The 24,478-nt window shown below is 38.9% G+C and overlaps 1 protein-coding gene across 2 annotated transcripts in view; it reads left to right on the plus strand.

Moving 5' to 3' along the window:
- FIG4 (FIG4 phosphoinositide 5-phosphatase) overlaps positions 1 to 24,478 on the plus strand; it is a 135,531-nt gene that overhangs the window by 96,638 nt on the left and 14,415 nt on the right. For both annotated transcript variants that reach the window (XM_033234864.1, XM_033234863.1), the window contains exons 21-22: positions 40 to 122; positions 3,288 to 3,374. In XM_033234864.1, coding sequence (XP_033090755.1) covers positions 40 to 122; positions 3,288 to 3,374 — 170 coding nt within the window. The remainder of the gene's footprint in view (positions 1 to 39; positions 123 to 3,287; positions 3,375 to 24,478) is intronic.

The following is a 24,478-nucleotide window of genomic DNA, read 5'->3' on the forward strand; positions in this document are numbered from 1 at the left end:
CTTCCTGGTTCTTCTTTTTTTTTTTTTTTTAAACCCCAGAATGTAGTCCAACCCATGAAGGAGCTATATGGAATTAACCTCTCGGACGGCCTCTCAGAAGAAGATTTCTCCATTTATTCAAGGTGAGACATTTTCATGTAGAGATTAAAGAAAAATGAATATTTATAATTACAGTAATTTCTAACTACTATAACTTTTTTTAATTTGGAGACAGAGTCTCGCTCTGTCACCCAGGCTGGAGTGCAGTGGTATGATCTCTGCTCCCGAGTAGCTGGGATTACAGATGCATGCCGCTATGCCCGGCTAATGTTTTGTATTTTAGTAGAGACAGGGTTTCACTGTATTGCACAAGCTAGCCTCAAACTCCTGAGCTCAGGCAGTCCGCCCACCTCAGCCTCCCAAAGTGCTGAGATTACAGGCATGAGCCATTGCACCCAGCCTAGTATAACTTCTAAGAAATGAAAATAGTCAACAATACAGAAGAAAATGAATTCCACTTAAAATGCAGTTTCAGCATTGAGGCGGTCAAATTGTGAAACTTTGATTTATATATGGGGTTAAAGTGCTAAATGCCTGAGACTGTGCCCCTCAATGATAAAAATTTATGATGCATGCAGGTATCTGCACTGCTTATATGTGAACTACAAACCAAAGTACCAGTACATTCCTGCATTTCTAAATCCTCAAGATCAAAGTCCCTTCTCGCAAAATAAATCGGAGCTGTTAACAAATGAGGACCTTGCATCACTTTAGGTCCTAGATGCTGGTGGGAGTGGTGACTGAGGAGGAAAAAGAAAACAGTAATAATAAGGTGCTAATTCACAATGTTATAGGCCTTTATTAGGAAAATCTAGTTGAAAGGAAGGGATACCCATAAGGCATTCTCTGAAATCATGTGCATATTTTCGTGTGTATGTGTGTCCTTTTGAGAGGATAGCAGATTCTCAAAAGAATCCTTCACTCAGAAATCCCCATGAGCCTGATGAGAACATTGCAAACACCTCCTCAGCTTAATACATGGATTTAGAAGACTTGGTTATTGCATATGAATACAGTTCCACTTATACAAATTTGTAAATGTGTGTTTAAAATGTAAATTGTGTAATATAAAATGAGCACTGACCTTCAGTTATTTTTAAATGAGGGCATTTCATTTACAGAATCCATTGAATTAGATATTGTCAGCTTTTCGTTTCAATTAATAAAAACTACTCTATAATATATAAAATATAAAATGCACAGCATTTTCTGACTGCCAAAGCAGCTCCTGTAACTTGCACTCTTTTGAATATGCGTCATTGACTGGAAGCCAATTTAGTCATCAGAGCACAGCCACTCCCTCCTCACTCTGACACACAAACACACAGTACTTATTCATCATGGCTGTCAGAACTCTGTAGCCAGACTCTGCGGTCGTTGAAGTGGGCCTTTACAAACGTTGTCTGAAGAATGAATTATCTGAAGTTAGTGACTGAGTAATATGACTTTGTTTATTGCAGAGGGCATGAGTGTATATGCCAAGGATTGAAGGGGTTACTTCAGGGGAGGGAGGAACCCATGTCCTAGAATAAAATTCTGTGTTTGATATTCTGAAGATAATACCTCCTTTCATTATATAACAGTTTACACTCTTTTGTTTGTTCTTCAGACAATTCTGTAGTAGATTAAAAAGATATTATCCCCTTTTATAGGCTAACAGCGCAGCAAGCAGAGCCATTTAGTGCCTTATCCGGGAGTCATAGCCTGTGTTTCTGGGTACCATGGGATTTTAGGTTGTTCCCTCCTTTTTGTTCTCTTGATCGTAATCAGCTGCCTCTGCTTATGATGCAGACCTTGGGGGAAGGGGAGAAACAGGGGACTGACCAATTCTTTCCCTGTGAGTACCCCTTCCTGTGGGCACACTCTCCTTACTGGGCTTCTCCCTCCCTGCCTTGCCTGCCCTGGAACATCTCCCCTCTCCATCTGCCATGGGCATTGCAGTAGGCAGAGGAATCCTCCCTCCATCAGTATCTGTGGGGTAACTGTGCCAGAGGGTGACCAAGGGATTTTCAGGGACTGATTGGCACCCACTTTTGACTCAGCTAGGCTCTGGAGCTTTCTTAGTGCCTCCTCTGATCCCAAGGGGAGAGTTTCAGGACAGGGCTAGAGTCCAGGTAGTTCTGCACTGAATTGGCAGGTGCCCCTGCCACCCCATTTCTGCAGTTAGTTGGCTGGCTATGTTTGTGCACATAGTAGACAGCGACCTAGCCTGGCTTGCATGTAACAGCTCCCACCTGGCCTACCACAGAACACTGTGGAGAAGGGAAACCACACAGCTAGAAGTGGTTTCTGCAGCCTGTCTTCCAGCTTCCCATTCTTCTGCCTGTTTTTCCTACATTAGGGCTTGCCCACCTTTGGACTCCTAAGGATTTCTCGGTTTTGTAGTTTTATTGTAATTGCTGAGCCCCGCTGTCTATGTCTTCCTTTTCCCTCACCTTTTCTGGTGTCTTTGGTTTGCTATTTGACCAGACCTGAAAGCTCTCTACTTACTTCCTCAAAGCTTCATACACTTGCCAGTTTTTAGAAAACTCTGGCAGTGATTGTACACCTGATTTGGGAAGTTTGAAGTTCTGTGCAAGTAATCAGTACTATGTGGCATTCTTCCCAAAAAATGGATCAACGTTTTTTTACTTGCCGAAGATAAAAGTCGGATAAAAGTAAGCTGTTTGAAAGTTTTTCAGTAGTACTGTAATGATACAATAACTGGTAGTTTCTGTAACACTTTCTTGACCTTTTAAAAAGCTAATGAGAAATAAATGGTAAACTTTTTCGTAGTCTTCAAAGAAAATATTTTTAAATAGTTAAAAAAATGGAAAGGAATTCCATGTCACTTGTCTCACTGCCAGCACCATCCTGTGTGCTTCCCCATGCTTCCTGCATGTCACGCATTAGATACGTGTCACCCTTAGATGTGTGAGGCTCTGCGAGATCATCTTCCTGGCTTCAGGAACATTTCTGTTCAAGTTCTGCACCATGTTTAAATTAATAGAAGTTCAATGGCATGCACATTTGATTTCATTCTTTTATCCATGGTTATGACTTACATTTTAAGTAGAATCCCTTTTCCTACTTTTAACAAGCCCACTTTAAAGTAGGGCAAAGTCTTATGTTACATACAGTACTCTTAGGTGCTTTTCTGAAATAAGCATACTACTGTCATTTGAAAGCTGACACCATTTTGTGTGATCTACTGAATTAATTGCAAGTACTCCCTTCTTTAGCTTACTCTTATCCATTGTAATTTGTAGATTTGTTCAGCTGGGGCAGAGTCAACATAAACAAGACAAGAATAGCCAGCAGCCCTGTTCCAGGTGCTCAGATGGAGTTATAAAACTGTAAGTACTAGATTAGATCTTTAAAGAAATCTTTGTATTCACACCACTCATAGGGCTTTCTTTAAAGACTTTTTAAGAAAAAGATTCACTCTTGTCACCAAATTAGCATAAGCACCAAAGTATCTCCTTGTGGTATCTTACTCGAGGAAAACTGGGTCTCTGAGGGATAGGGAAGAGGTTGGCAGCCCTAATGGTCCTGAAATGCATCTTTGGAGGTGGGTTTGGCATTGGTGGAGGTTTCCCACCATGAACTCTGCCCTCCACTGGGTAGAAGTGGGATGGTGAAACAGGTCTGATCCTGGAGACATGCTCAAGTTTAATACAAGACCTTTGATGATATGGATGGATTTGTCTCTTCTAGCTATATATCCCCATCAGTTCTAATAACTTGCTGTAAGTTAAACAGTTGTTTTGTTAAATAAACAAAACAGTTTTATCTTAAAGAAACAGAACTATGTTCAAATCATACTACTTCCCAGTTTTTTACCTTGAGCAAATAACTGCTATGTGGTTCAGTTTCCTCATCTGCAAAAGGGAATAATAGCACCTACTTTGTAAGACAGTGATGAGACTCAAATGAAATAATGCACACAAAGTGCTTAGAGTAGTGTCTAGAATACGTTCTCAAATAGTTGTGATCACTGTCATCATCCTCTTCATAGTCATCGTTACTGACTGCTTGTTGGGACCTAACAAAGGAAAGGGTTGTGACCAGGAGAGGCCCCTCTGATGCCATATGCTCAGTTGAGTTGCTTCCATAAAATGGGTCACGGTGAGCGGGGCATGGTAGCTCACGCCTGTAATCCCAGCAATTTGGGAAGTTGAGGCGGGTGGATCACCTTAGGTCAGGTGTTCGAGACCAGCCTGGCCAACATCATGAAACCCTGTCACCGCTTAAAATACAAAAATTATCCAGGCATGGTGGTGCGTGCCTATAATTCCAGCTACTTGGGAGGCAGAGACAGGAGAATTGCTTGAACTCGGGAGGCAGAGGTTGCAGTGAGCCGAGATTGCGCCACTGCACTCCAGCTTGGGTGACAGAACAAGACTCCATCTCCAAAAAAAAAAATTCACTGTGGAAATTCAGTGAGGTAGTGTATGTGAGGCATCTAGAGCAGTGTCTGGCATACGCTTGACATTTAATAAATGTTCTCTTCCTTTTTCTTAAATCAGTTTGATCAATTAATTGTTTATTTGAATAGGTATTGATTGCCTAACTTCTCTGTATCTCACATCTGCGGGTTCTTAATTGATAGCTCACAGTAATTACTATTAGTAATGGCTCATAGTAATTACTGTTACAGTAATCCAGTAAAAGACTTTTAGAGAGTAGTGGCTGTGGGGATTTTGAGAATGGGATGGATCTGGAAAATAATCTAAGTGGTGAAATGGACAGAACTTAGAATCCTGACTCAGAGAATGGGGAGCAAGAGGGTGTTATTAAGGATGACCCTTAGGTTTTTTGGTTTGTGTAACAGTTTTGATTGATTTATTCATTCATTCACCTACTCATTCAACACATAGGTATTGAGTATGTCTGTGTTAGGACCATTCAAAGCTGCCATTCACTGAGGTCAGGAGCACTGCAAGAGGACTGGTTTGCCTTTAATGTAGCATCAAAGTAGAGACGTTTAGGAGGCAATTGGATCAACCAATCTGGAACTCAGAAGAGAACCTGGGCTGGGGATGTAAATGCTCGTGAGTAATAAGGAAAGTCACCAGTTAAGGATGAGACTGCCTAGGAAGCGAGACTACAGTGAGAACATTCTACGGCTGATCTTGGTAGGGATCCGGGTCTAATGTCTGAGACAGAGACATAGAAAAACCTACAAGGGAAACAGAGATGGCTAATCAGAGAATTGGAAAGAACTCCAGACCGTGTTTTATCACAGCCTTCAAAAACACTGTTTATCCTTCTTTCTCTCCCCAACACTATTTTTTCTTTTTTTCCTCTTTTTTTTTTTTTGTTTGGTATATAAGCCCCTATTAATTTAGAGACCACTTTGTTTTGTTATAACTATTTAGCATATGGAACTGTGGGCTCTCAAATGAATTGACATAGATATGGCCAAGGAAGGAAACTTTTTAAATGTGCTAGTAAGAGATTCTATTAACCAAATTGTATTATACAAAGTGATTATTTCATTAAAATAATATGATACAACTTATGAGGAGATGATGAAATGAACATAGCATACAAAATAAAAGCAAAACATTCCCCACTGTTTTCTTCAACATTATTTCTGATTTGATCTGTAATTCATCTTACAGTTACTACTTTCACATTCTTTTTCTTAAAATATTTAGTATTTGCCTTTGAGTCCTAGTATAGATGAAAACCACGTGAATCTAGAATTCTTTAACCTTTTCCACTTAATTAGTAAAGAATCTGTCATAAGGGTGTTTTTATACAGCATTTTCAGCAAGATAACAAAGAGCTTGGTAGCTCAGCATTATGTTGTCATGGCAACTGCCCAAGAATGTTTTTGGTGTTTTGCGGGATGTGTGTGTGTGTGTGTGTGTGCACGCACATGTGCACAGGGATGAGCTTTCTAGCCAGGTTCTTAAAATGTTGACTATTCATTTTTAGATTTCTAAAGCTATGCCACAACCAAGAGAAATTACATTTATATGGGATTCTTGAAATTCTCCTCTTGCTATGTTTTGTTTTCTAGTATATTTAAGAGTCGTAATAAGTTTAAGTTCATGCACATACGCATCTACCCATCTCTGGATAGTTCATCTTACCAGTTTTTCTTGAAATTGTGAAGAAACCGTTTTTTTCTTTTCTAAATATGAAGTATTTATAACACCAAATGTAAAAAATATTGACAGTAAATAATTGGCAAGAAGCCAGTGGAACAGGGGCTCTTGAAATGAGCATGCAGAAACACAGATGGACAGCTGGACGCTTTCAACCACGGTCTTGCAGGACATTGCTTAGAAGTGGATGTTAAACCCCAAACTGGTCAATGTCTGTACTGTCAGCCCAAACACCCTAAGCTGTAGTTTGTGTGAGTGTGACCCCTCCCTGTGAGTCATAACCCCTCCCTGAGTATAGAGGTGGTGATCAGGGAGAAATGGCATCAGCCAACATTGACTGAACACACTGTGTGATGGGCACTGTTCTGTGTACCATAGCCTGTTCTAAGTTCTCACAATAACCCTATAAAGTAGATCTTATTATCATCTCCATTTTACAGATTGGGAAACTGAGGCACAGAGAAGTTATGTAACTTGCCCAAGATCATACAGCTAGCAAGTAGAGGAACCAGGATTTAAACCTGCACAGGATGGCTCCAGAGCCCATGATCTCCATCACTAAGCTATCAGTGCCTGTTGTTACCAGCTGCTTTCCAATCACTGGGGTAGCAATGCTGGATTATTAGCATTAACAGACCTCATTTTGGGCATCTGACATGACCTGGATTTGTAGACACCTCTATATTCAGAAATATTCAGAAATTCTAATATTTCTGCTCTGTTGATCTTGAGTTTTAAAAGATACTTAAGGAGAACATACCTTTATTCTTTCTGCAGTACCTAACATACTGTCCCTAATGTAGACACACTTAAGTTTCCTGGGCAAGCATACTTTGCTTGACTCATTTGGTAACATCACATGGAGGTTGTTTAGCCATCACTGGAACAGTGTTGCTGATATTTAGGGTTGTTATAATCCTACAAGGTTGTATATTTTTAGAGGGCAACTCATCTTTGTGTCTCTAGAACAGTAACTTAAATTGAGTGCTCAGTAAATATTTACTGAAATGCACTGACTCTCACCCCCACTCACACCCATGACCATCAGGGCCTGGCTGAGGCCCCATGAGCATCCCTAGAATGCCCCCTCCGTGTCCCACTGGTTTTCAAGGGGGCATCCTTGAACACTTTTTAGTTCTTTCTCTATTGTGTTTCTTCCTTGTAAACCCTTTGCCCCTCCTGTTTCTTTGTTCCCCTGCTGCCTTCTGAGAGAGAAAAAAAACAAACAAACACACCAAGTTATTAGCATTTTTTTCCCCTTTAGTCTGCCTCTACTGCACCTGTGACCATGCCAGGTGAGAAGAACCGGAGTGGCAGGACTTGCTGTGCCTGGCGGACGGGTGCTGTGGGGCCAGGCGGTGATTCACTATATTCATGCAAGACCAACATGTTCTCATTTTACACTCCTACCAGTTCTTGAGAGATTTTAACTAAGCAACAAATGCCAATCAGTGGTAGGTTAAAAAGGCATGAACACATATCATTAGTGCTTGCTTTTCTATGGTTCACCTATTCCAGGAATATGTCTCATTTAAAAATCACCTCTAAGAAATAGTTCAAAATATAACACAGAGTTTGTATAAATACTGTGTGTTTTAGGATTCTTCCAGCTCAGGATAAACTGACATGTAATGCAGGGTAAACAAGTGTGCTTGACCAGGCATGGTGGTTCATACCTGTAATCCCAGCAGTTTGGGAGGCTGAGGTGGGTAGATCATCTGAGGTTAGAAGTTCGAGACCAGCCTGACCAGTATGGTGAAACCCCATCTCTACTAAAAATACAAAAATTAGCCAGGCATGGTGGCAGGCGCCTATAGTCCCAGCTACTCGGGAAGCTGAGGCTGGAGAATTGCTCGAACCCAGGAGGTGGAGGTTCCAGTGAGCCGAGATCATGCCACTGCACTCCAGCCTGGGCTGCAGAGTGAGACTCCATCTCAAATAATAATAATAATAATAACAAGTGCGCTTACAGTTTTAGGACCATATGGTTGCATTTATCCCCTAAGAATCTCTCATAAAAAGTGGTACTTATTCAAGACTGGGTTTATGTCGCTTGGTGTAGGCTTCTACCAGGGCAAGTGTTTTATAAATCAGAGCATGCTGTTACACAGAATTAGAGCCCTTCTTCACACTAATGAGATGAGCATGACACAACGGCCATTATTAACTCAACTTCATTTACTTTTCATGATGTTAATTTTCAATAACACATTCTTCACATACAAGTCACACCCCGGACCTCCAACCTCCATTGATTTCATCTGGAACTTTGTAGATACTGCTGTGGTCTCTGTGCAGCAAGCCGAATAAGTATTTCCCCCCCTTAATGGATAATTCTTGTTATCTTTTCCAAACACCTGGAATACAGTCTTTAAACGTTTAAGGATTAGAGCAGCTCAGAGGCAGTGATCAATGATTAATCAGCTAATTCCCTCCACCAGTGGAGATAATAAGTGATAAGAGCTCCTCAGCCCAAGGAAACTGGAATATGACCTCTCCTCTCACTCCAGAAATTACCAAGATAGGCTTTCTTCCTCTTTCATCCTGACATTTGCTTTCTTTTCTCTTTTCCCTTGTGCATCTTTGACTTTTTCCAGATATCTTTTCTATTTCTAATTACCTTTCTCCACTCCCCATGTATTTTTGCCTTCCTTTTGCTTTTCTTCTTTCTCCCTCACTATCCTTTCTGTATCCCCTCCAGGGTATTTATAGCTCTAAAAAACGTACAGCAATTACTCCTAAATACAAGTTCCTGTCATACATATTGTAGGTCAGTGTTTTTCGGACAATTCTGAAAATTAGTCATGAAATTAATTTAGTAGGCCTATGCAGTGAAATGAAATAGCACTGAACTGAATACAATATAAAGTATGACCACAAGGCACATATTATGAGTAAGTCTTGTTTCATGAAACTTATGTTTCTGTGCAAAAGTTTAGCATGTGTGTACCAGTTTGCCATGCAACATGTATTTCTTACTGTGGGTGACTTCACAGTTTGGATTTATATGAATGCATCTTTTCTGGAACCACAAGAATTAGAAAACTTAGCTCTGTTCCTGGCATCTAGGCACTTACTGTTTGTTGAATGAGTGAAAGACATGTGAATGACTCCTGTTGGGGATAATTACAGAAAGAGAAGAGGAGTGAGTGGTTTCTGTCGTACATCCATAGTGGATAAAATAAATGCAGGCCTTGGAAAATAGGCTTCCATTATTTCCATTGAACTGGGAGCTGGGATAAGCATGTGAGGGAAGAAAATAGTAAGAAGTCCCCAGCTGAAAGTCAAAATGAAAAAGCCATCAGACAAATAAAGGACCAACTGAGAAAAGTGAATGCCTCTTCATTTGAATACTATCTACAATAGCATCTGCTATTGTTAAACAAGAAAAATGTATTAGAACAAAGTGAATTTGTAAAAATTTGGGGGGAGGGCTATCCTGAATGTTTTTAGCACATATGGAATGACAAATGAAATTTAGTTATGGGTGCTCATGTTTCTAACTTAAGGTATCTAAAACGACTGGGTTTTTTTTGTTTTTGTTTTTGTTTTTGTTTTTTGTGTGTTTTTTGGTTTTTTTTTTTTTTTTTTTACAATTTAACGTATTGCCCATTTTATTTTGGTGAGTACAAAGCATGCCATGTACGACAGCTTTCATGGGCTCATGTCAGAGCTTAAGTACTCCCTTTGCATGGGGAGGTGGTCCTGTTGCACCACTTTTGGAGACCCATGCATAGTTCAGTGTGTTTAATCCAAGGGACAGGTAGAAACAAGATCAGCAAGAGATACTAAGGGAGAGAGTATTGCCCTTATCCTAAAAGCTGTGTTCTAAACAGGGGAGCGATAGGCTTACATTTGCGTTTTAGAAAGGTCACTCTGGAAGTAGTGTGGAGAGTGGATTAGAGGAAGGGCGATAAACCTATCTGTTGGAAACATCAGGACAAGAAAGTGATTGAAGTCTGCTGTTGGCAGTTGAAATAGAGATGGGGTATTCTTTTACAAAGGTGGAATCTGTAAGTCTTCTCAAAAACTTGTTAGTGGATTGGGTTTCAGGAGTATTTGAGAGACCAGGGGTTTTATAGCTTGATTGACCAGCTATAGTGGCAAGTTGCCAGGATAGCAAATATACAACAAGGGCAAGTTTGGGAGCTAAGGTGGTGAGTTTCAGACAATAATGGGAAACCTAAGATATGTTTGAGCCTCAAGATGTTTTAGATTAGAGAGATTCAATAATTTAGGTTTTTTTCGGCTCTTGATTTAAAAAGCAAGTAAGTTAAATTTCTTTAACTTTCTCTAAACTAAAGGAGCCCAAGTTAAATAGATTATTTAACATTTGTGTTTAAACATTTTCTAAGGATTCATGTCAGATTAAAGGGAAAACATTCTTTACTGACAGAGATGAAGACTTTATGGTTTTTAAATGTATTCTTGTCTCATAAGACGCTCTTACCTTTTACATGAGCAAGCAGGTTAATCTGGGGGAGCAGATTTAGATATCTGATGTGGTCATATGAGGGGTATTACTCATTGGTTTTCCTTGCTCTGTGTACCAGAACCACATTTTTTAGTGGTTTAACCTTTCATTATTTTGTTAGTTTACCAAATTATCATCAGTTTTGTGTATGGAAGGTGAGTGGGAGGATTTGGGGCAGATGGAGTGATTATTGAGCCTTGTGCTGTGTCACCGTGGCTTCCTGACAACCATTCCTTTTGTACAACGAAACTGAGTGTCCAGGTATGATGTATTTATAGCCCTTGTCTTCTCTAAGCATATACTAGAAGTCTTTTCAGTTAAGATAAACTTTTGGCTGAAATACAAGAAAACACATTTCAATTTTATGTTTAAATATAGTCACACTGCCCTTTGCATGTTACTCAGAACCTTAAAAAGTACAAACTCCATTAAGTCCAAATTGTGTTTAAAATTTGCCAATGGATCTTTTAATATTATATAAGTAATTTTCCATGTTAAGTATTTTGATATTATTACTTATTTTCCTTAGGGTCTTATGAAGAAATTTGAGAAATCATACTTTGGAAATCAGTTGCATTCTATTTTCATGATTAAAGATCTGCTCATGTTTTATGAACATCTTTCTGTTATCGCTCCCAATTTTATGGGAACAGAAAGTCCTTGTTAAATGGAACCCACTATGTGGTATTGTTAATCTAAAACTAATTTAAAGAGACTTTGAGTTCCTGAGGGCAAGGCCTATCTGTCTTTGTATCCCCAGTCCCTACCATGATACTAATAACATTAAATTATGAATGAGGAATATTTGGCATTCAACAATTTTAAGTCTTGTAGGAATTTTGTGCAGTAATTGTGAGGGAGAGATGCAAGGGTTAACAAATTGGAGCAAATGGCAAGGCAAATGATAAGTATTTGTAAGTTTTTACTTTACTATGGTTTATTTTCAGTTTTAGGTGTAGCAGCTCAGAGTTCTGGGCAGACATCTCTTGATTTTCCCAACTGGCAAACTACTGCCGTCCTTATTAGTTAAGTTACACATTGTATTAGAAGGACAGGCTAAAATGGACTATGGTTTTCTGATTTTAGATTCTCTACTGCTACCAAATATCTGAAGCTCTTGATGAGAGAATTTCCTCCCATAGGTAATTAGCTCTTGAAGTCCCTTGATCAACAAAACTAGAGGAGAACCATGATTTCCTGATTTGCATTTGCCTATTATTTCCAAATACATGAAGCTCTAAAAGAGGACTTGCTTTGTTTTTATATTTAACTTACTTTTAGAATCCTATGATTTTAGAAAACTATTGTGGTTTGATCTTACTTGGAAAGAGTAGAAATTTGTGTATTCTTAAAAACCTTGCCTCTAAAACCTACTTTCTGTTAACTTGCAAAAACACTCTTTATAAGATGGTTTTACATCCGTTACTAAAGGGTCACAGTTTCTATTCTGTATGTGTGATGTCACCAGAATCGTAATTAAATCCTGAAATGTCTGAATAATATGTATCCTGTCCTTATTCAGAACAGAAAAGTAATTGAGACTCTCTTGACTTTCTTAACAATTTTATTTTACTCTTTATGTTAAAAATGTATTAATGTCAACATAAAATCAATTCATGCTTTTTAAGCATTATACGTCAGAGAAATGTATTAGTTTTTTAAAATAAAATTCTTTTAGTTTATTTCAAAGCATAAATAGCTAAATTGGTATCTCATTTATCATGTGATTTGAAAATACAAAAGTAAATTAAATAGAGTTAGTGTGCTCAAATACATTTATTTTTGATAATAGAATAGAGCTAGGAAAATTGTTCTGAAAATCTCAGAAGCATCAGTAAATGTTTAACAGATAGACAAAGAACAAAAAATATAATTTTAGATGGCTTTTGACAACTCTACATAAAATTATATTGAAGCTTCTTAGGCCAGTAACTTTGTTTTGCACACTCTTATCTGTTCATTGTTATTCCTATTGGCCTAAAGATTTTGCTTTTACTTGTTTTGAACAGTTTTAACTCTTAGACTCTGTCATGCTATAACAGATCAGTTACTAGTTTGTTTATAAGTCATATAGGTGATTAAATTTAGTTTATTGTTTATTAGATTTATTGTTTAACCTTTAATTTTTGTTTTTTTACCTGGAACCTTGGATATGTTTCCCTGCAGTCCCATAATAAGAAACTCAACTGGTGTAATCTGAATTATTCACATACTTATTTATTCCCAAAACCCTTCTATAATGATTTCTAGAGATACAAAGGGATAATCAGACTTGTGTGGAGAGGTGCAATGTGGCATTTTCAGGATGTCCCATAATATGCGCACAGGTGTGCACACGCGAGTGTGTGTTTGCATGTGCGTGTTTAGTGTATTAGGACTATGAAATTTGAGAACTGGAAGATGATGAGAGATCATCCGATTCCATCCTCTGATTTTATAAGAAGAGTCCTGGAGAGGGTCAGTAGTTCATTTTTTTTTTTTTTAATTATACTTTAAGTTCTGGGATACATGTGCAGAATATGTAGGTTTGTTACATAAGTATACATGTGCCATGCTGGTTTGCTGCACCCATCAACCTGTCATCTACATTAAGTATTTCTCTTAATGCTATCCCTCCCTTAGCCCCCAGCCGCCCGACAGGCCCTCCCTGTGTCCATGCGTTCTCATTGTTTAACTCCCACTTATGAGTGAGAATATGCAATGTTTGGTTTTCTGTTCCTGTGTTTGCTGAGAATGATGGTTTCCAGCATCACCCATGTCCCTACAAAGGACATGAACTCATCCTTTTTTATGGCTTTCTGGTATTCCATGGTGTATATGTGCCACATTTTCTTTATCCAGTCTATCATTGATGGGCATTTGGGTTGGTTCCAAGTCTTTGCTATTGTGAATAGTGTCACAATAAACATACATGTGCATGTGTCTTTATAGTAGAATGATTTATAATCCTTTGGATATATACCCAATAATGGGATTGCTGGGTCAAATGGTATTTCTCGTTCTAGATTCTTGAGGAATCGCCACACTGTCTTCCACAATGGTCAAACTAATTTACACTCCCACCAACAATGTAAAAGCGTTCTTATTTCTCCACATCCTCTCCAGCATCTGTTGTTTTCTGACTTTTAAATGATCACCATTCTAACTGGCATGAGATGGTATCTCATTGTGGTTTTGATTTGCATTTCTCTAATGTCCAGTGATGATGAGCTTTTATATATATATATTTGTTGGCCGCATAAATATCTTGTTCTGAGAAGTGTCTATTCATATCCTTCTCCCACTTTTTTTGTTTGTTTTTTTCTTGTAAATTTGTTTAAGTTCCTTGTAGATTCTGGATATTAGACCTTTGTTAGATGGATAGATTGCAAAAATTTTCTCCCATTCTGTCGGTTGCCTGTTCACTCTGATGATCATTTATTTTGCTGTCCAGAAGCTCTTTAGTTAAATTAGATCCCATTTGTCTATTTTGGCTTTTGTTGCTGTTGCTTTTGGTGTTTTAGTCCTGAAGTGTTTGCCCATGCCTGTGTCCTGAATGGTATTGCCTAGGTTTTCTTCTAGGATTTTTATGGTTGTAAATCTTACGTTTAAGTCTTTAATCTGTCTGGAGTTAATTTTTGTATAAGGTATAAGGAAGGGGTCCAGTTTCAGTTTTCTGCATATGGCTTGCCAGTTTTCCCAACACCATTTATTAAATACAGAATCCTTTCCCCATTGCTTGTTTTGTCAGGTTTGTCAAAGATCGGCTGGTTGTAGATGTGTGGTGTTATTTCTGAGCCCTCTGTTCTGAACAGAGCAGATCAGAGTTACTTTTAAGTAGTAAAGCTGGCATTCAAATTCATTTCTTTGGGACTCAGACAGGAAGTCCAATAACACAATCTGCTGAGCCAGGCATCTGGAATTTACCTAACCTGGGCACCTACTGGGTTCAGCTAAAAGTGGAGGAGCACCCACAGGAAGCATGGAGAGAGTAGCAAATATCCATGTGAGCAAATGGCTAGCAGCTTGTCACCAAAGGAAGAAGAGGGAAAAGATAGAAAACATAAAGCAATGGTCCTCAAAATGTGGTCTGCAAAACCCTCAAAATGTGGTCTGCAGGCCCTGGTTCCAAGACCCTTTCGTTGGGTCTGTGATAGCAAGGCAGTGGCACCAAAGTCTATTGGTGATCATTATTTTCTTCACTCTTACACACTCACAGCAAAAAAAAAAAAAAAAAAGAGAGAGAGAAAGAGAGAAGAAAGAAAGAAATGCCAGTTTTATTAAGTCTTGACAAAGCAGTAAAAATTATCAACACTTGAATGCATGTCTTTTTAGTATTCTTTGTGACAAAATGGAAAATATGCATAAAGCATTTCTTGCTTATCATAAAACTTGTATTTCAAAGTACTATGGTTGTCTTGAGGAAGAGGACTTGTGTGGTGATTGTCTAAGTTGTGAGCTAACTCATTGCTTTTTTTTAGTGAGGTAACTCATTGCTTTTTTCACTGAACACCAGTTGAAATAATGACTGACAGACAGACTGTGTTTCTTTGGGCTTGGATATTTGACAGACACTTTCTCAAAAATGAACAAAGTAAACCTGTCACTTCAAGAAAAACAGTTTACAGTATTTGTTACTAATGATGAAGTTAGATCTTTTAAGTGAAAATCAGAATTTTTGAAAATGTATATCTACCACCATGAACAATAAAGATTTTTTTATGAGATCAGTAGCAATCTTAACAAATGTGATTTTTTGATGTATAATGAGATATGTTACCATTTAGAAGATCATCATATCTGGGTGAACCAGTATTTTCCAAGTGACCAATACATGCTGTTAAAAACTCTTGCATGGGTAAAAAGCATTCATTCCAAGTAGCATGCATCAATGAATAAGAGAGTATGAGAAGTTCATTGATATAGTTTCAGTTCTACATTGAAAGTAACCTTTAAGAAACTTGTCAAATTTTCTTGTAGTATCAAATAAAAGTATTTGAAGGCTTACACTGTTTCCTTTTCCAACCACATATCTCTACGAGGCCCTATTTTCTTCATATACTCCAACCAGAACAATGTATATCATGACAGATTCTGCAGAAGCAGATTTGAGAATCCAGTTGTCTTCTATTAAGCCAGATACAGAAAAGATTCGCAAGCTGTGAAACATTGCTTCTTTTGCCACTAATTTTTTTGTTTTAAAAATGTACTTGTTTTTCGTTAAGAAGTAGTTTATGCTATCGTGTTTTGGGTTTGTTATTTTAATAAAGATTTTTAAAACTTCTGTCTTAATGTCTTATATGGTAAATATCACTAGATATCATCCATATTAACCAAAGCTAATTGGAGTCTTCAGTAATGCTTTTAAGAGTGTGAAGGGATTCTGAAACTGCAAAGTTTGAGAACTTGTTTGCATAGAGTATTTGATTATTTATGTCAATATGCATTACTAAGACAACCAGGGATATTATTATGTTATAGCCTTGCTTGGTATTTGCCAGCAGAATGATATCTGTGACTGGTTGAAGAAATGTTATTTCCTATGATTTATTATTTTTTAAGGAATGCAGGAAGCAGATGTTCTCTTTTTAAAGGGTTCTATCAAAAACTGGTCTGAACTTCTTAGGATGCGTTCAGTTCCAACTAACAGAACCTCTAACTCAACTGGTTTAAACTGTAAGATAATTTATTAAAAGTAAGACACAGTAGTGCCCAGGGAAGAAGGGAAACACCGACTCTGTGTCTCCTCCTTAGGAGCAAGGAGTCCCAGAACCTACTCAGCAAATTTCTCATGTCCAAATGTCCAGGATTGGGTCACATGCTAACCCCTAAGTACGTTACTGCCAGGCTATGAGCTGATGGTGATTGGCTTAGAATACTCATTCAGGATACATGGGTGTAGGGAAGTTGATCGGTGACTTAGTTATTAAAAACAAAATCCTTTGTACTTATCCAGTTAACTGGAAATTCATTTGCACAGGTGCCCAAAAAGAGGGGTAGCAAGAATCCGTGGAAAGAATTCTAGGCCAGAGAATCAGGCACCCTGGGATCTGATTCCATGCCTTCCACTGCTGAGCTGTGAGGCATGCCTTGCCTGTTCAGATCATGGCTGCCTTACTGGTGCTTGGGCTACAGCATTAGTTCTGGGATCATCTGGTTAATTGGTTCATTTATTCCCTTGCTCACTGCTTCATTCAATAATATTTATTGCATGCACACTCAGTTGTCTATGTCACGTGAAGGGTACAAATCATCACTAAAATGCTGCCTGTTTAGCCATGGCAGACGTTCTTCCTCCTGTGCTGCACACACATTCAAAGCCCAGTGGGAAGTAAGATCCAAACTGTGTGTTCACTTATGGAATCCTCATGCAATAAGTTGTTTAGTGCCCTCAGCAAAGAGTCCTTGCCACAAAGCTTATTCATGAGCAGTCCAAGTTTTCCCTCATCTTTCTAAATATAAAACTGGTTTAGAAATGAAAATGTAGAAAAATACATGCTGAAAAAGGTAAGCTTTGTCCCAGGAAAGATATAGACCTGGCTGTCTATAGTTGTCCCAGTTCCCTCAGTATCAGAAAGAGTATGATGCAGAGAACCAGGCTGTTAAGAGAACAGAAAGACAGCTGTGAGAAATGAGACCACATTCTCGGAATATCCAAGGACACTCTTGTGTTGTAGTTCCCAGATAAGATGCTTAGAAAGGTTTTATTTTTTAAAAAACCAAGCTGGTAAAATTTCACAGACCTTTCTCATGTGCAGTGTTGGATAATTTTTCATGTCACGTGCAGTGTTGAGATAACTGGGAGTATTTATCTCAGAGAAGAGAATTAGGAATCATGTGATCATTCCCTCAAGTAACATTTGAATCACTGTCAAGTGAAGCAGGGCTTTTTGAGTTGCTTCAGGGACCAATAAGTGGAACATATAGGGAGGAAGATTTAGAGTTGCTGAAGAGAACATCTTTCTAACAACCAGAGCTATCGACAGTGGCCTGTAAACATCCCATGATTGAAAGTCCTGGGTCTCCATTACTGCGAGTACTCAAGCAGAGGCAGATGACCTTCTACCAGCAATGTGATGGAGAGCATCTTCATTTGGTTTGAGGTTGGACAAGATGATTGGAATAGAGGTCCTTTAAGGAATCTATAATTATTATCATAGCCACAAGTCATCTAATAGTTGGAATCATTAACAGCTTGAAACAGAAAGTAGGTGATTCATTTCGTGTCCGGCACTGTTCTAGTCACTGGGGACACAGTAAAGAACAAGACTGACAAAGTTCGCCAGGGCCCTTCTGTTTTAGGGTAGGCAGACTGGTATTGACCTAATAAATACATAAGTAAGACAGTTTCATATTAGGGTAAATGCCCTGAAGAACACAAAGCAGGGGAATGCGAGAGAGTGATTGGAGCATGTACAGGTCAGGAGCTGTTTTAAATTAGGCTTAGAGGAAAGTTCTCTCTGAGGAGTTAATGTTTAAGCTGAGAACTTAATGAAGAAGAGCAGTCTACATGAGATGACTGGGGAAGAGTGTTTGAAGCAGAGAGAACATACACAAAAGACCAGGGCAGGAATAAACCTGGTATGTTTGAGAAGCAAGCTGATATGGTTAGGCTTTGTGTCCCTGCTCAAATCTCATCTTGAATTATAATCCCCATGGGTCAAGAGAGAGACCAGGTGGAGGTAATTGAATCATGGAAATGGTTTTTCCTTGTGCTGTTCTCATGATAGTGAGTTCTCTTGATATCTGATGGTTTTATAAGGAGCTGTTCCCCTTCGCTTGTCACTTCTCCTTCCTGTCACCTTGTGAAGAAGGTGCCTTGTTCCCCTTTTCCATGATTGTAAATTTCCTGAGGCCTCTCTAGCCATGCTGAACTGTGAGTCAAGCAAACCCCTTTCCTTTGTAAATCACTCAGTCTCAGGCAGTTCTTTATAGCAGTGTAAAAATGGACTAATATGCAAGCGGAAGCTTGGGTCAAAGGCACAGAGGCATGTGCTATGGGATGGAGTGAGGTGTAGGTAGGGGCCAGATCTCAGGGAGCCTCTCACAGGAGCTTAGCTGTTACTCTGAAACCATCCAGAGGGTTTTAAGTAGAGAGCTGCATCTCTGATTTACATCTCTAAAAGATGACCATGGATCCTTTCTGAATTGTAGTGGACAAGGATATAAGCAAAGAGGGAAATAGGAGGAAACTCAAGAGGAGTTGGTTTCATGCGAGCTAAGAGAAAAAAGTGTTTCAAGAAGGAAAATGGGCAGCAGTGTTGAATACAGAAAAATGGTTATTAGTTTAGGCAACAGGAAGGTTATTAATGACCCTGGTGAGAGAGTTTCTATGGGTGGTAACCTTGGAAGCCCACTTGGAATGAATTCAGGAAAAAATGGGAAGTAAGAGGACATCAGGAGTAGAAGCCATTCTTTCAAAAAATGTTACTATAAAAAGGTACAGGGGAATAAGACAGTTTCTGGAGGGGAATATGAACTTGAGGAAGGATCATTCCTCAGACAGGCGTTACACAGCAGATTCTCTGTATGCTGATGGCAGAGACAGATGCTGGGCACTGGACAGGGTGAGTAACTACAGGAGAGAGATCCTCGAAAGGGCACAGAATCATTTTGTATGCTTATGTAAATCTAGAATTTCATTATCTTTGGTGTTGATTAGTTTGTTGTAATTTTCTCATGTTAAATGGTACCATATGAGATCACTAATATTTACACTTTTTAGCTACAAAAATAGCAGTTTCATATAATTCTACCTAATATTTTAACCTAGACAATTTTAAATTTCTCTTGTAGGTCCTTTTAATTTAAATTGAAAATCTCAAGCTTGTGTAAAAGTTACCATTACAAAACAGAGACCATTCCCTCCCCATTACCAATCATTTGAGAGTGGGTTTCAGGCCTGATATCCTCTCTCTCCCTACCACTTTTTTGGGTATTTTTATACATAAGAATATTCTCCTGGAAAATCACAATACAATCAGGAAAATCAGGAAATTAATCTCAGTACACTGCAACTTTCTAATCCTCGAAAACCCATTCAAGTTTTTGCCAGTACTCCCAAAAGTGTCCCTAATTGCAAAAGGATCCAGTCCAGCATCTGATGTTGCATTTAGTTGTCACGTCTCTTTAGCCTTTTTCATTCTGGTACAGTTCTCCACTCTTCCTTTATTTTTATGACCTTGCCACACTGAAGAATGTAGGCCAGTTATTTTATAGAATAGGCATTGATTTGGGTTTATGATTATCTTCAGCTTATAAATCAGGGGATAACAGTGTGGTAGCTAACCTTCAAGTTGGCGACACCTCCTGTTATTCATATCCTCATGTAATCTCCAACCTTGTACCGGGATTGGTCTTTGTGACCACGAGCATACAGCAGAAGTGATTAGGTTGTGAAAGTTATCTCTTGGATCACTTGCTCTAGGAAACAAGCTTCCATGTTGTAAGCAGCCATATGGATAGGCCCATAAAGAACTGTTGTGTCCAGCCAACAACTAGTGAGAAATTGGAGCCTGTCAACCAAGTGAGACAACTTGGAAAAGAATTCTCCAGCCTCCGTTAAGCCTTGAGTTGATAGTAGCTGTAATCAACAGATTGACTATACCCTCATGGGACACCTGGAATCAAAACTATTAAACTAAGCCACTCTCAGATCCCTGACCTCCAGAAACTGTGACATAATAAATACTGGCTTAAGGTACATAACAAATACAGACAGGAATATCACAGAAGTGACGGTGAGTTCTTTTTATTGCGTCCTGTCATGAGCACACAATTTCAGTATGTGCCATTACTGATGATGTTTATTTATTTATTTATTTTTATTTTTTATTTTTTTGAGACGGAGTCTCGCTCTGTCGCCCAGGCTGGAGTGCAGTGGCCGGATCTCAGCTCACTGCAAGCTCCGCCTCCCGGGTTTACGCCATTCTCCTGCCTCAGCCTCCCAAGTAGCTGGGACTACAGGCACCCGCCACCTCGCCCAGCTAGTTTTTTTTTTTTTTTTTTTTTTTTTTTATACTTTAAGTTCTAGGGTACATGTACATAACGTGCAGGTTTGTTACATATGTATACTTGTGCCATGTTGGTGTGCTGCACCCATCAACTCGTCAGCACCATCAATTCATCATTTATATCATGTATAACTCCCCAATGCAATCCCTCCCCCCTCCCCATGATAGGCCCCAGTGTGTGATGTTCCCCTTCCCGAGTCCAAGTGATCTCATTGTTCAGTTCCCACCTATGCGTGAGAACATGCGGTGTTTGGTTTTCTCTTCTTGTGATAGTTTGCTAAGAATGATGGTTTCCAGCTGCATCTATGTCCCTACAAAGGATGCAAACTCATCCTTTTTTTTTTTTTTTTATGCTAGAAATCATTCTTTTTTTTTTTTTTTTATTTTTTTATTATACTTTAAGTTCTAGGGTACATGTGCATAACGTGCAGGTTTGTTACATATGTATACTTGTGCCATGTTGGTGTGCTGCACCCATCAACTCGTCAGCACCCATCAATTCATCATTTATATCATGTATACTCCCCAATGCAATCCCTCCCTCCTCCCCCCTCCCCATGATAGGCCCCAGTGTGTGATGTTCCCCTTCCCGAGTCCAAGTGATCTCATTGTTCAGTTCCCACCTATGAGTGAGAACATGCGGTGTTTGTTTTCTCTTCTTGTGATAGTTTGCTAAGAATGATGGTTTCCAGCTGCATCCATGTCCCTACAAAGGACGCAAACTCATCCTTTTTGATGGCTGCATAGTATTCCATGGTGTATATATGCCACATTTTCTTAATCCAGTCTGTCACAGATGGACATTTGGGTTGATTCCAAGTCTTTGCTATTGTGAATAGTGCCGCAATAAACATACGTGTGCATGTGTCTTTGTAGTAGAGTAATTTATAATCCTTTGGGTATATACCCAGTAGTGGGATGGCTGGGTCATATGGTACATCTAGTTCTAGATCCTTGAGGAATCGCCACACTGTTTTCCATAATGGTTGAACTAGCTTACAATCCCACCAACAGTGTAAAAGTGTTCCTATTTCTCCACATCCTCTCCAACACCTGTTGTTTCCTGATTTTTTAATGATTGCCGTTCTAACTGGTGTGAGATGGTATCTCATTGTGGTTTTGATTTGCATTTCTCTGATGGCGAGTGATGATGAGCATTTTTTCATGTGTCTGTTGGCTGTATGAATGTCTTCTTTTGAGAAATGTCTGTTCATATCCTTTCCCCACTTTTTGATGGGGTTGTTTGTTTTTTTCTTGTATATTTGTTTGAGTTCTTTGTAGATTCTGGATATTAGCCCTTTGTCAGATGAGTAGGTTGCAAAACTTTTCTCCCATTCTGTAGGTTGCCTGTTCACTCTGATGGTAGTTTCTTTTGCTGTGCAGAAGCTCTTTAGTTTAATGAGATCCCATTTGTCAATTTTGGCTTTTGCTGCCGTTGCTTTTGGTGTTTTAGACATGAAGTCCTTGCCCATGCCTATGTCCTGAATGGTACTACCTAGATTTTCTTCTAGGGTTTTTATGGTATTAGGTCTAACATTTAAGTCTCTAGTCCATCTTGAATTAATCTTCGTATAAGGAGTAAGGAAAGGATCCAGTTTCAGCTTTCTACTTATGGCTAGCCAATTTTCCCAGCACCATTTATTGAATAGGGAATCCTTTCCCCATTTCTTGTTTCTCTCAGATTTGTCAAAGATCAGATGGCTGTAGATGTGTGGTATTATTTCTGAGGACTCTGTTCTGTTCCATTGGTCTATATCTCTGTTTTGGTACCAGTACCGTGCTGTTTTGGTTACTGTAGCCTTGTAGTATAGTTTGAAGTCAGGTAGTGTGAAGCCTCCAGCTTTGTCCTTTTGACTTAGGATTGTCTTGGCAATGCGGGCTCTTTTTTGGTTCCATATGAACTTTAAAGCAGTTTTTTCCAATTCTGTGAAGAAACTCACTGGTAGCTTGATGGGGATGGCATTGAATCTATAAATAACCTTGGGCAGTATGGCCATTTTCATGATATTGATTCTTCCTATCCATGAGCATGGTATATTCTTCCATTTGTTTGTGTCCTCTTTGATGTCACTGAGCAGTGGTTTGTAGTTCTCCTTGAAGAGGTCCTTGACATCCCTTGTAAGTTGGATTCCTAGGTATTTTATTCTCTTTGAAGCAATTGTGAATGGAAGTTCATTCCTGATTTGGCTCTCTGCTTGTCTGTTACTGGTGTATAAGAATGCTTGTGATTTTTGCACATTAATTTTGTATCCTGAGACTTTGCTGAAGTTGCTTATCAGCTTAAGGAGATTTTGGGCTGAGATGATGGGGTTTTCTAAATATACAATCATGTCATCTGCAAACAGGGACAATTTGACTTCTTCTTTTCCTAACTGGATACCCTTGATTTCTTTCTCTTGCCTGATTGCCCTAGCCAGAACTTCCAACACTATGTTGAATAGGAGTGGTGAGAGAGGGCATCCCTGTCTTGTGCCAGTTTTCAAAGGGAATTTTTCCAGTTTTTGCCCATTCAGTATGATATTAGCTGTGGGTTTGTCATAAATCACTCTTATTATTTTGAGGTACGTTCCATCAATACCGAATTTATTGAGCGTTTTTAGCATGAAGGGCTGTTGAATTTTGTCAGAAGCCTTTTCTGCATCTATTGAGATAATCATGTGGTTCTTGTCTTTGGTTCTGTTTATATGCTGGATTACGTTTATTGATTTGCGAATGTTGAACCAGCCTTGCATCCCAGGGATGAAGCCCACTTGATCATGGTGGATAAGCTTTTTGATGTGCTGCTGAATCCGGTTTGCCAGTATTTTATTGAGAATTTTTGCATCGATGTTCATCAGAGATATTGGTCTAAAATTCTCTTTTTTGTTGTGTCTCTGCCAGGCTTTGGTATCAGGATGATGTTGGCCTCATAAAATGAGTTAGGGAGGATTCCCTCTTTTTCTATTGATTGGAATAGTTTCAGAAGGAATGGTACCAGCTCCTCCTTGTACCTCTGGTAGAATTCAGCTGTGAATCCATCTGGTCCTGGACTTTTTTTGGTGGGTAGGCTATTAATTGTTGCCTCAATTTCAGAGCCTGCTATTGGTCTATTCAGGGATTCAACTTCTTCCTGGTTTAGTCTTGGGAGAGTGTAAGTGTCCAGGAAATTATCCATTTCTTCTAGATTTTCTAGTTGATTTGCGTAGAGGTGTTTATAGTATTCTCTGATGGTAGTTTGTATTTCTGTGGGGTCAGTGGTGATATCCCCTTTATCATTTTTTATTGCGTCTATTTCATTCCTCTCTCTTTTCTTCTTTATTAGTCTTGCTAGCGGTCTGTCAATTTTGTTGATCTTTTCAAAAAACCAACTCTTGGATTCATTGATTTTTTGGAGGGTTTTTTGTGTCTCTATCTCCTTCAGTTCTGCTCTGATCTTAGTTATTTCTTGCCTTTTGCTAGCTTTTGAATGTGTTTGCTCTTGCCTCTCTAGTTCTTTTAATTGTGATGTTAGAGTGTCAATTTTAGATCTTTCCTGCTTTCTCTTGTGGGCATTTAGTGCTATAAATTTCCCTCTACACACTGCTTTAAATGTGTCCAGAGATTCTGGTATGTTGTATCTTTGTTCTCATTGGTTTCAAAGAACATCTTTATTTCTGCTTTCATTTCGTTATGTACCCAGTAGTCATTCAGGAGCAGGTTGTTCAGTTCCATGTAGTTGAGTGGTTTTGATTGAGTTTCTTAGTCCTGAGTTCTAGTTTGATTGCACTGTGGTCTGAGAGACAGTTTGTTATAATTTCTGTTTTTGTACATTTGCTAAGGAGTGCTTTACTTCCAATTATGTGGTCAGTTTTGGAATAAGTGCGATGTGGTGCTGAGAAGAATGTATATTCTGTTGA

The sequence above is a fragment of the Trachypithecus francoisi genome, unplaced genomic scaffold, assembly GCF_009764315.1.
Source record: "Trachypithecus francoisi isolate TF-2019V2 unplaced genomic scaffold, Tfra_2.0 Lachesis_group15, whole genome shotgun sequence".
NCBI lineage: Eukaryota > Metazoa > Chordata > Mammalia > Primates > Cercopithecidae > Trachypithecus > Trachypithecus francoisi.